This window comes from Xyrauchen texanus, chromosome 29 (assembly GCF_025860055.1).
Source record: "Xyrauchen texanus isolate HMW12.3.18 chromosome 29, RBS_HiC_50CHRs, whole genome shotgun sequence".
Classification (NCBI taxonomy): Eukaryota; Metazoa; Chordata; class Actinopteri; order Cypriniformes; family Catostomidae; genus Xyrauchen; species Xyrauchen texanus.
The window spans coordinates 29,860,253-29,872,453 of NC_068304.1; the positions used below are offsets into that span (position 1 = coordinate 29,860,253).

At 37.0% G+C, this 12,201-nt stretch overlaps 1 protein-coding gene across 1 annotated transcript in view; it reads left to right on the forward strand.

Moving 5' to 3' along the window:
- The window catches only part of LOC127623380 (CD276 antigen-like), a 122,761-nt gene that overhangs the window by 21,812 nt on the left and 88,748 nt on the right, over positions 1–12,201 (forward strand). Inside the window, exons 3-4 of the mRNA XM_052097820.1 lie at positions 3,067–3,414; positions 8,779–9,075. Coding sequence (XP_051953780.1) covers positions 3,067–3,414; positions 8,779–9,075 — 645 coding nt within the window. The remainder of the gene's footprint in view (positions 1–3,066; positions 3,415–8,778; positions 9,076–12,201) is intronic.

Below are 12,201 nucleotides of genomic sequence, written 5' to 3' on the forward strand. Positions count from 1 at the left end.
TGCAGTCGAGCTTAACAGGTGTTTCACATCATAGTTGTTACTTTCTTGTATATTTTAGCACAGTTGCAAATCTCAGTTGACCAATCAGCATACAGGACTGGATATGTCCATTTTATAATAGAGTATACAGTACTAATCCTGGAAGTAAATTTTTTTTAGCATGTCAGCGTCACACCTTTAAAACTTTCTCCATGCATACAAACAAACATACCCGCCTGATCTCATGAAATTTACGTGAACATGACAAATTGTATTGCAATTAAAAATTTACGTGATGTAATACATGTTTGGCTGCAGTTTTCCAGTGAAATGTCCAGCTGGGGTCACCAAAAGCGAGTAATACTGTGTCGTATTCAGACCAGGTTTAAGGTGAAATTTAGATGGATGTTTTTTAAAACATACCTCCCTAATGTAAAACTTTTGCCTGAATCTGTGTTTTAGTGTTTTAAAATATAAATGAGACGTTTAAAAAAGGACATCCTTACCAAATCAATGCCTAAACCTTTCCATTAGTGTTTCAAAATGCAGATGAAAAAGCTAATTTTCTGAAGAAACCACATTATATTGTGCGGCTTCTATCTGTGACTCTGTAATGTCATGTTTCAGCTTAAGGTGATGGCTAGTCTTGAATCACATTCTTTTGTCTTTAAGTCTATGATAAATGCTCTATCAGGTGAGCTACTGCGCAAGCTATTCATGTTGGAATAAGTGCATATATGTAGGTGGGTCTGTAGTATAAGTATTAAAATGTATCATGTTTCATAAGATGCATTTCAGTCAAATTGTGTTGATATCATAAAAAAGCAGGGTCTGAGTAAAAGAGAGAAAAATACGTATTTGTAAAGTCGTAATCAGCCATTGAATTAAAGTTAATAAAACACACAGCTGTTGTAGCGCCTCTAGTGTTCATTTCACCTGGAAACTGCTCGGAATTGTACCTGGAGACATGTATTACAAGTTTTGCAAAAATTTATGTAGAGTCACGTTTTCACTATGAGACCAGGTTGCAACATACACATACGCACACTGTGCTGTTCCCTGTGTTGCGACAGATTGGGGTTGATGTGAGCACCATTAATGATTATGTGAGCAGCTCAGTAGGGACAGGCGCATTCCTGAAGTTTCCATGACGTCAACCCCCCCCTCTCTTGTTGCCGTCCCACAGCGTTCTCTTCCTGGCTGGCACAGTAAGCTAGTGCCCACTTGAAATGTTCTATTACAAAAGTAATGCAAGAGAGCATGTACTGTAATTTGAGGGTCTTTAAATCCATATTAGTTGAACACAAGGGATGAATGTTTGGCTGGTTAGCATGGACCAGCTAGCCAGGCCCCGCTGTTAGATGCCGTAGTTATACCATCTGACAGCCTTTGACATTCTATTAAAAAATAGCAAAAATAATCAAGGCAGTTTCTATCCCAGCCAAAGACCTGCCATTGAGTTGAATGGAAATGCTAATGTATGGCTTTCTCTATGAATTATAGACCCCCTTGGTTGAACAGCATGATTTGTTCATATATATCTGCTATCCAATTATTTTATTTAAAATTATATCAAAGCCATTTATTTTCTGGCAAGTAATGAATGATGAATTAAAGATCTCAGTTAGAGTGACAGTATTAAACTTAAACAGATACATTTACATAAAATACTAATGCAACTAATAAAAGTTGAATACTCCCTAATTTATGTAATAGAGTTGAAAACATACTAATGAACATCAGCATTTAACAAAAATATCAGCTAAATAAAATAAAAAAATAAAAAAATGCCAGGGAGTCAAATCAGTGAACCATCTAGTTTTTAATTGGTTCAGTTTCATGAACAAACCAATTCACTAGAATAAGACAGTTTAGGTGAGTGCAATTGATTATTGCTTAAGTTTGCTTTGTAAAACTGTGCAATGCAACTTGACATTAAATATAGCCACGTACACCACACTTGTTGGAAAAAGTAGCTAATTTCTGGAATTGCTAAACAAAAAGAGTTCAGCTACTGTTGACCAAAAACTAATTTGTCAGTAGTGTCGCTGCTTCTAGTTACTTCCCAATAATGCTCTCTGACGCCTATGATGTATCAGTTATCTAACACACTTAAAATGACCAACAGAAGATTGAATAATGCAGCTCAGACTCCATCTCCAAACCATCAATTTAGCACCAACTCCCACAAAAAACTAAGACAAAATTGCATATTACATCCAGAAATTAAAACAAAAGATATATTTATTAATCCATCAAAAATTAACCATTAACTACAACTTCTATTGGACGTTGTTTACTAAAGCCTTGCAATGACAAAAAGAGATGTAAAATGGCATGTGTGTCTTTATTGCATGTTCATATCCACTCTCATTTCGATTTTGCATGTCAGATGTGCACACCTGATATAAATTAAGGAGTTCCTCTCACCGTAACATTTCTAACACAAACAGTAGTGAAATATCAAAGCTGGAGATTACACCTTTCTAATGATGTAGCTATATTTTGTTCGATTAAATAAGAATTATATGGAGAATAACATACAATGAATGTAAACAATACTCCTCACTACTCAAGCAGTCTTGGCAATCTTTTCGTGAGAATGGATAATTCAGTAACAATTACAGAATCTGTACCAGTCAGCACTGTCATGCTTCTTCTTTTCCGACTCCCAGATTGGTATGTCAGATGTCCTCTTCCCGATGCCTGCATCACGTTCTTGTATTTGATCGTTTCTAAAGGGATGGGGGCCCCTGAGATTTTTTTAAAAAAATCTCATTCAAGTCTACTAAGCATTGCCAATCATTGATTTCAAGTGTTGTTGCGGTGAACTACTGTAACTGCTGCCCATGGAGGGCCCCTCCCAGCTTGGGGCCCCAGGCAGTTGCTTGCCTTGCCTGTCCCGTAGCTCGGCCTCTGTTTACACTACATACTGTACATCTAGCTCCTATGTCCAAAGTTTGATGAAAATTTTATAAAATTGTATTCCCCATATGACCCCTAATAAAAGACACTCTCTCTCTCTCTCTCTCTCTCTCTCTCTCTCTCTCTCTCTTGCTCTTTCTTTGTGTGTGTCCTCTTCTGCAGCTCTGGATGTCCATGTCCCAGAATCCCCTGTGGTGGCACTGTTTGGAATAGACACAGTCATCAATTGCTCATTCTCAGTGGTCACAAACTTTAATCTATCTGACCTGAGTGTGTTCTGGCAGCTATCAGACACAAAACGTAACGTACACAGTTATTGGCATAGCCAAGATCAGCTGGCCGACCAAGATGAGAGATTCACAAACCGCACCAGCCTGTATCCAGATCAGCTGATGTCAGGTAATGCATCACTCTTGCTGAAGAAAGTCCGTGTAGTGGATGAGGGCAGCTACTCCTGTTTCGTCAGGGTGCAGACACACGGCACTGCCGCCTTGCTTATGCAAGTAGCAGGTAAGAAGTACAATAACCTATCAAAAAGGTGCACTGAAATAACTCTTGTACGCTTTCCAACACATAGTACATTTAGATTCCCTATAAATAGGCATATCATTTTGTCTAGTCCCGTGTTTTTCTTTACTATGTATATTAAGGCCTACCTTCAAACTCTGCTTGACATTATGGGGAAATCAAACGAAATCAGCCAAGACCACACAAGTCTGGTTCATCCTTGGGAGCAATTTACAAATGCCTGAAAGTACCACATCATCTATACAAACAGTAGTATGCAAGTATAAACACCATGGGACCATGCATCCATCATACCACTCAGGAAAGAGACGCATTCTGTCTCCTTGAGATGAACATATTTTGGTGCGAAAAGTGGCAATCAATCCCAGAACAACAACAAAGGACCTTGTGAAGATGCTGGAGAAAACAGGTAGACAAGTATATATATATATATATATATATATATATATATATATATATATATCCACAGTAAAATGAGTCCTATATCTACATAACCTGCTCAGCAAGGAAGAAGTCACTGCTCCAAAACCACCATAAAAAAGCCAGACTACAGTTTGCAAGTGCACATGGGGACAAAGATCTTACTTTTTGGAGAAATGTCCTCTTTTCTAATGAACAAAAATGTAACTGTTTGGACATAATGACCATCGTTATGTTTGGAGGAAAAAGGGTGAGACTTGCAAGCTGAAGAACACCATCCCAACCATGAAGCATGGACTGGTGCACTTCACAAAATAGATGGCATCATGAGGAAGGAAAATTATGTGGGTATATTGAAGCAACATCTAAAGACATCAGCCAGGAAGTTAAAGCTCAGTCACAAATGGGTCTTCCAAATGGACAATGACCCCAAGCATACCTCCAGTCCTCCAAGTATTGGAGTGGCCATCATAAAACTCTGACCTCAATCGGACAGAAAATTTGTATGCAGAACTGAAAAAGCATGTGTGAGGAAGGAGGCGTACAAACCTGACTCAGTTACACCAGTTCTGTTTAGAGGAATGGGCAAAAATTCCAGCAACTTGTTGTGAGTAGCTTGTGAAAGGCTACGCAAAATGTTTGACCCAAGTTAAACAATTTAAAGGCAATGCTGTATACAGTATATTGTGTATGTTATAAAAATAACAGATGAGTAAAGCATTGATTAGATAATACAAAACTTGGCTTTACAATCCAATATATTGTTTATTCCCATATTATTGAACATAATCTAGTCATCAGACTATATTTCACAGCAATATATTTTGAAATAGAATTTGTTAATCTGTCCAATATCTGTTTATTATAAGAGCTTGTCTAAGGACGTGCCAATGTACAGGTGTCAGATGAAGCATCTCTTTGGTTGCGTCGGGTTAGAAATATACCGCTTTAGTTTGCTTTATTTTTAGTTTAATGTAGTTTGAAACCTAGAAAAACACGTCTTGAGATCCCTGCGTTTGTATTTGCAGACCATCAATATTTGTTTGAATTTGAATGCAAGAACGAGACTCATCTTGTGCTGTCTGTTTTAGATAAGTGTGGTTTGTTCTCTGTATAACATACTGTAGGCGTTGCCTAAATTTTCACTTACTGCCTCCTGGAGAAAACAAGTGGCAGTTTAAGCTTGAATTGCTCCATTGGTAGGAATATATAGGAATATATGTAATTAATCGTAATGTCACACGAGCAAGAGTGCTGTATGGCCCTACATAAGCATGGCTGTGATTCGGCTGCAGGTTTTCATAGCTGTGCTGATTTAGGGCCATACAGCACGATTGAGAGTGTGATGTTTCTTTTATACAACAGTTCAACAAACAAAAAGTAAAAAAAATTAAATTGGGAAAAATTAAGGACTGTCAAAAAAATAAAACAAACCAAAAAACATACTCAAGTTTGGAACTTCTTATGCAACGTTTCATGATCTGCCATTGCTAGTTCAAAAGATTTTACTTTTTCGAAATGGTCAAAATGATGGCTTGGGCTTTTTCTAACAAGTCATTCAGGAAACATTTGCAGGATTTGTATTTGAGAGAGAGAGAGAGAGAGATAGTGAGTGTGTGTTACGACTCCCAAGCAGTGATGTACAGTCACAATGCACTCAATGTACATCTAGGCTATACTAGACTGCAGTTGCTAAATATATGAAAACTGATATATAATTTTTTTAAATGCTGCAGGTTTTATAATAATATATGTTTTTACTTTATGTACATCACTTATGGATATCACAGGTGTGTTGTATGATTGATATCCTTGCACCTCTCATATATTAGTTTATAAAATGCTTAGTGCTTTTGCAAAGGCCCAATAATGACCGCAATCATTTCTATGCAATTCTCACAGTGACCCTGATCAATATTCAGTAGTATTGATTGTTCGGATTTCATGTGATTTATGGCATGCTGCAATCCCTGGAGAGCGTGCTCAAGTGTAGCCAGCTATATGTGTTATTATTTTTATGGCTGAGTGCACTCAGAATTACCAGGATACATCATTGTTTATGATCTATAGATGGCATTTGGCCATTCCCCTCTCCCTTTTCTCCTAGTCTCTCTCGCTGTCTCATTTGCTCTCTCTCTCCTTCTCTTCTCTTTGCTGCACTAGATTAAGTAATATTAATGCTCAGAGATATACTACTCTGTCTGCCTCTCTACCTCTAACAAAGATTAAAGAAAAATTATTGTGTAATTTTCATTGTTAAAGATCATACTATTATAATGTTAAAATGTGAAGTGTGTAATTCTGTCTACTTTCTATTTGCAATTCCATCTGGTACTGCTTGTAGCGCAGAAATGACAAACAATTACGTCACCTTTAATATTTATTAGCAATATTATTTTGAGCTCCCATTTAACAGTGATGTGTGTAATTTTTATGTTAACATACTCATATTCCATCTTAATATGCAGTGACAACTGTAAGAAGCTTATAGGTTGATTCCCCCCAAAAAGTGTAAATGCTGTAGCGCTATAAAAACATTGTTTTGTTTGTTCAACAAAATCACAGGGAAAATCATCACTTTTCTTCCAAAAATGTATGTACCCTGAAATCAACCCCATTGTGCTGGATTACTGACAAGGACATCCCACATCACACATTTTTTTTAAACAATTCAACTGTGTTGCGTGAGCAATTTTTGGTGCAAAAAATGGAGCAAAATGTGGGTTGTTGTCCCATGGGAACCAGGAAATACGAGTCCGAACTCGTGTACCCCAACTCTACAGACCAATTTCAGTGCAGAACTATCGACCTACTGTTGATGAATTCACAGTAAGATCAGTCTCCCCGACTTGACCAACAAAGCAACATTGGATTAAGCAATGTTTGTGGTGAGACTTTTTGAATGTTTGACCAATGGCTTGACCAAACCTTGTTTTTGCCGTATCATTTAATGATGCTAATGAAACAGAATTTACAAACTTCACCTTTAAAGAGTCTGGAGTATATAGATTTTCTTTTTTGTCTCTTTCTTTCCTGGTTCCCACAGAGATCTTTGTGTCAGTCAAATGGACAGTGGCAGAGGTTACAGCTTTGTTGGCATCAATACCCACTTTTTTGCTGAACCCCACAACCTTCTGATTGCTTTTTCCCCCATCGTCCCCACGCCCTACCTTCTTGTTTGCCAAATTATGATTGGCTCTGGGAATAAGGCTGCTCCTACTTCTTTCGTCTGGCTGCTCAAGGGACAATGGTGCAATGATTCCAGTATAAAAAAAAATGTGGGTGTAGATGAGTGTGTCAGCAGACGATTTCCGTCTGATGTTGAGCCATGTGTGTTTAATGCTAAGCTCCTATAATGTAATTAACAATTTAATGGAAATCATGTCAAGCTGCTCCCATGGTGGCACACAGCGGTAGATCGCTAAACTAAACGCTGAACACCCCAATTTTTCTGCTGCCCTTCTCCATCAGTGACTTAATGTCTGTCTTTTTTTCTTTCCTGAAACTTAATTGTAAGTTTACAGAAATTATTCTGTTCTAGAAAGATACCAATGTCAACCATTCCCTGCTGATTATTTTTACATCAACTCTACAGTTGAGTTTAAATACCTTTTTTTATTATAGGTTTAAATACGCCTTGCAGAATCTAAATGATTGATATATATTGATATATATATATATATATATATATATATATATATATATATATATATATATATATATATATATATATATATACTTGTCTACCTGTTTTCTCCAGCATCTTCACAAGGTCCTTTGTTGTTGTTCTGGGATTGATTGCCACTTTTCGCACCAAAATATGTTCATCTCAAAGAGACAGAATGCGTCTCTTTCCTGAGTGGTATGATGGATGCATGGTCCGATGGTGTTTATACTTGCATACTACTGTTTGTATAGATGACATGGTACCATTTTTACGAAATGATTGAGATTATACAATAAAAATCAATACAGTAACTGGAATTATGTAAATTGTCCTGTACAAAAGTTGATATAGGTTCTTATATATTTTTGGGGGTGAACTATTAATTTAATATCATGAGTTGCCTACTTGAGCATCAATGATTCATGTTCAACTGTCACAAAAGTCTACAAATAGTCATTTACGCTCAAGTAGGCAACTCATGATATTAAATTAATAGTTCACCCCCAAACATTCTCTCATTTACTCCCTTATGTTGTCTCAAACATGTATGACTTGCTTACTTCATGTGAAAAACAAATGTAGACACTGTATATTGATGGAAATATGATGTGTTTATACACACAAAATACATGTCAATGGGGTTCAAAACTTTCAAGCTCCAAAAAGGACATAAAGCTAGCACAAAGGTAGTCCATACTGAATTCTTACTATTCCTTTTAAGAACCAAGTTTGAAAATTTTTTATCAGGATAGTTTGTGCGAATTATTAATTTGTCTTGAGTATATATGTAAATATCTGTTACTGTATGTAGCACTTCTAAAAACAGGGTTCCCATACTTTTTAACCAATGAAATTCCATGATTGTTTACCAAAAAAAAAGATACATTTGATTCAGACCTATTGTCTATCGAATCATGTCATGAATCATTACGAGCTATGGCTTGCAAGCAAGTTTTACTCTAAACAAGATCACTATCTAGCTGGTGAGATATATTTAGTGCAGTGGAAAACAATTATATTCACCAAAGGCTATTACATGATTTTTATATTCATGACTGTTAATATTTTATACATTTCGATGAGTTTTCCAGGCCTGAAAATCTAAATTTTACAATTCCCTGACACTGTATTTCCAAGATTTCCATGACTGTGGCTGAACAGATATATATATATATATATATATATAGTAATTGATCATTCAACATACATTACTAACCACACCTTCCTCTTGCTCTCTCTATCTCCATATCCATCACCAGCTCCGTTCTCCAAGCCACTGGTCACCTGGGACACAGAGTCCAACCTCAGGCCTGGTGAAGTGGTGGCCCTCACCTGTGTGGCATACGGGGGTTACCCTGAAGCAGAGGTGCTGTGGCAAAGTGGGGCCGGACGCAACCTTACAGACAACATCACTATCTCGCAAGTAGCCAATGAGGAGGGGCTCTTCAGTGTGAAAAGTGTTCTGATGGTGATTCTGGAGCCCAATAGTACTTACAATTGCAGATTGACCAATCCACTGTTAGGGGATGAAGGACAAGCATCTGTTACAATCACAAGTGGGTAGCTATAACATTTACTGAACTTCTTCACATTATTAGTGGCAAACCCTAATTTATTGTGTCTACAGTTGAGTGTGTTAAAAGGATAGTTCACCTTAAAATACTAAATTTCATGTTGTTTGTAACTTAAAGATGTCATCTATCAGAATGGCCAGGCTGATCTTTCTGCAGAAAACTCATAACAACATGATTCAATTATCACTTTTATTTTTAGGTGAATTATCTCTTTAATAAACTTTGTTTATGAAAAATAATCTGAAGTCATTAAAATCTTACCAGTTAAGGCTTGAAAGACTTTCAACTGTATTTCTCATACCAAACCCTTCAAATGTGAAGGAAATAATGAATTGTCCAATTTTGGTCCAATAAGCATCACCATCTGTTTTCTCCCATTGTTAAATTAGAACAGTGGATGGTTATTTTACAGATTGTATCATTGAAATTGGAATGGGCCTTTATTAGGCATTTTGTGCTTAGCTTAATTCCATTAACGTGGTAAGTTCTTACAGCATCAGGATCTACAGCACTGAGCATTTTGGACCACAAAGAACAGTGATTGGAACCATAAGTGGTGATCCATTACAAAAGTGGTGACTCCTCTACAAAAAGTCTTGTTGTTGGATTGACTTTGGTATCGCCATCAAAATCATCATCATCATCATCATTAGCTTTGTCATTACCAGTTCTGTACTAATTCTAAGTGCTAATCAGATCCAGTTACTGATTTCAGTTACAGAATGTTACAATTACGTAACTTGGAAAACATTTATAAAAACGATCTGTATTTAAAAGGGAGTTTTAGAAAGTATTTTCAAAGTACATTTACACTTATGCATTTGGCATACGCTTTTATCCAAAGCGACTTACAGTGCACTTATTACAGGGACAATCCCCCCAGAGCAACTTGGAGTTAAGTGCCTTGCTCAAGGGCCCAACAGTGGCATCTTGGTGGTGCTGGGGCTTGAACCCCCAACCTTCTGGTCAGTAAACCTGAGCCTCAACCACTGAGCCACCACTGCAAGTAAATGAATTAGTTATGTGATAACTGTTTTAATTGATTAATCATAAACAAATCACAGGTTTCTGTGGTTCACTAATTTCTATCAGAGATTTATTAGGAATTACAGCCAACTTGCCTCTGACAGATCTCACCTCCACCCGCATGGAATTTTGTTGGTCCTGTGGGCTGAGGCCACGTTATCTAAATTAAAGGAGAGGATTTCTACTGTACTCATCCTTGTTACTCCAGACCCTGCATGTCAATTCGTGGTGGATGCATCTGAGGTTGGTGTTGGAGTTTTTTTTTTCACTGTTTAACATCAGCAGTACGGAACTACGACGTCGATAACCAAGAATTGCTGGCTGTCCGGTTGGCTTTGGGTGAGTAGCATCATTGGTTAGAGGGTTTGGGGGTATCTTTTGTGGTCTGGACTGATCATAAGAACCTAGAGTACATCCGTAGCGCCATATGCCTTAACTCTAGACAGGCTTGCTGGCCACTATTTTTCACATGTTTTAATTTTGTCCTCTCGTATCGCCTGGGCTCTAAGAATGTCATGCCCAACTCTTTGTCTCTATGTTTTGAGGTTAAGACCTCCACCATCCCACTGGATCCCATTCTACCTGCCACTCGAGTGGTGGGCACTGTATGCTAGGAGGTGGAGACTAAGTCCATGCTGCACTATGGCCCCCACTACGTGCCCAGCTGGTTGGTTATTTGTTCCGCGATCAGTTCGGATGCACGTCCTACAATGGGACGGTCATCCAGGGGCGACTCGCACCCAGACGCTCATTAGACAGTGATTCTGGAGGCCATTGTTAGCACAGAACATAAAACGGTACATAGCCTTAGAAATGTTCCTCTGCTCTTGGGTCTCTTTGCTCACTCTCTGACAAATTGCTGCCCAGCATTATTATCATCAAAGAAGTGAACTCATATTTTATGTTTTTTTTTTTATAGTGTTATTATGCATTAAAAATTAATTGTATTAAAAACTGTTTTGTGGAGACATGTTTGTTGCCAAGTGTTAATGTAATGAGCGTAACCAATTGTAAAGCAATCTGATCAATCAAAATGCCTGAAGTGACAAAGGCCCTTAGATACTACAGGAGTTCCTGGTCTGGTGTCAGACAGAAACCTGATCAGTCTGATCTTAGCTGCTGGTAGCAATAAGGTTGTGCATGGATCAGTTTGACTATGAAAAGCTTGTTAGTGAACAAGCGTAATAGTGTATGTGCGAGCTGTGGGATCGTGTCAACCTTGTTTGATATGAAAATGCATTTGCATTTGTTTACAACAGCTGCTGTATGCTCAACCACTTTAGTAATTAATTTTGACCTAGCTGAGCTAGATGTAGTTTGCATGGTTGTTTTTCTATAGCAAATATACTGTTAATGTTCCACATGTGATTAAGCTAAATGTTCCACATGTGATTAGATTTAGATCATGAAAACCATCACTAAATAGACTAATTTCTTTCTTTGTAGTTATTCGTTGTAAAATCTGAAGAAAAAGCCTTTTAAAAATGTTATCACCCTTAAAACCCACACAATCTGATCTGAATTATTTAAATGGCAGATTGTTAGAAACACTAGACAAACAGCGCATGTTTTAATGTCTTTAAATGACTGTCATTTTACTAGTGGCACCAAACAAACCACTTTAGTAATTAATTTTGACCTAGCTGAGCTAGATGTAGTTTGCTTGGTTGTTTCTCTTTAGCAAATATACTGTGTAACAAGGATTTGCTTTGAAGCTAAATGTTCCACATGTGATTAGATCAGGAAAAACATCACTAAACAGAGTCATTTCTTAAAGGGTATGTAGTTATTAATTGTAAAATCTGAAGAACAATCCTTTAAAAAATTGTATCTACCTTAAAACCCACATAATCTGATCTGAATTATTTAAATGGCAGATTGTTAGAAACACTAGATTATCATTGCATGTTTTAATGCCAACTTTAATGTAAATGTAACTTTAATGTAAAAATTAAAGTAATTTTACTTGTGGCACCAAACAGAATTGCAAAAATATTGTTATAAAATAATAAAATATTGTTATAAAAATAATAATTTTCAACCCCAATTCTGAAAAGGTTTGGACAGTATGAAAAATGCTAA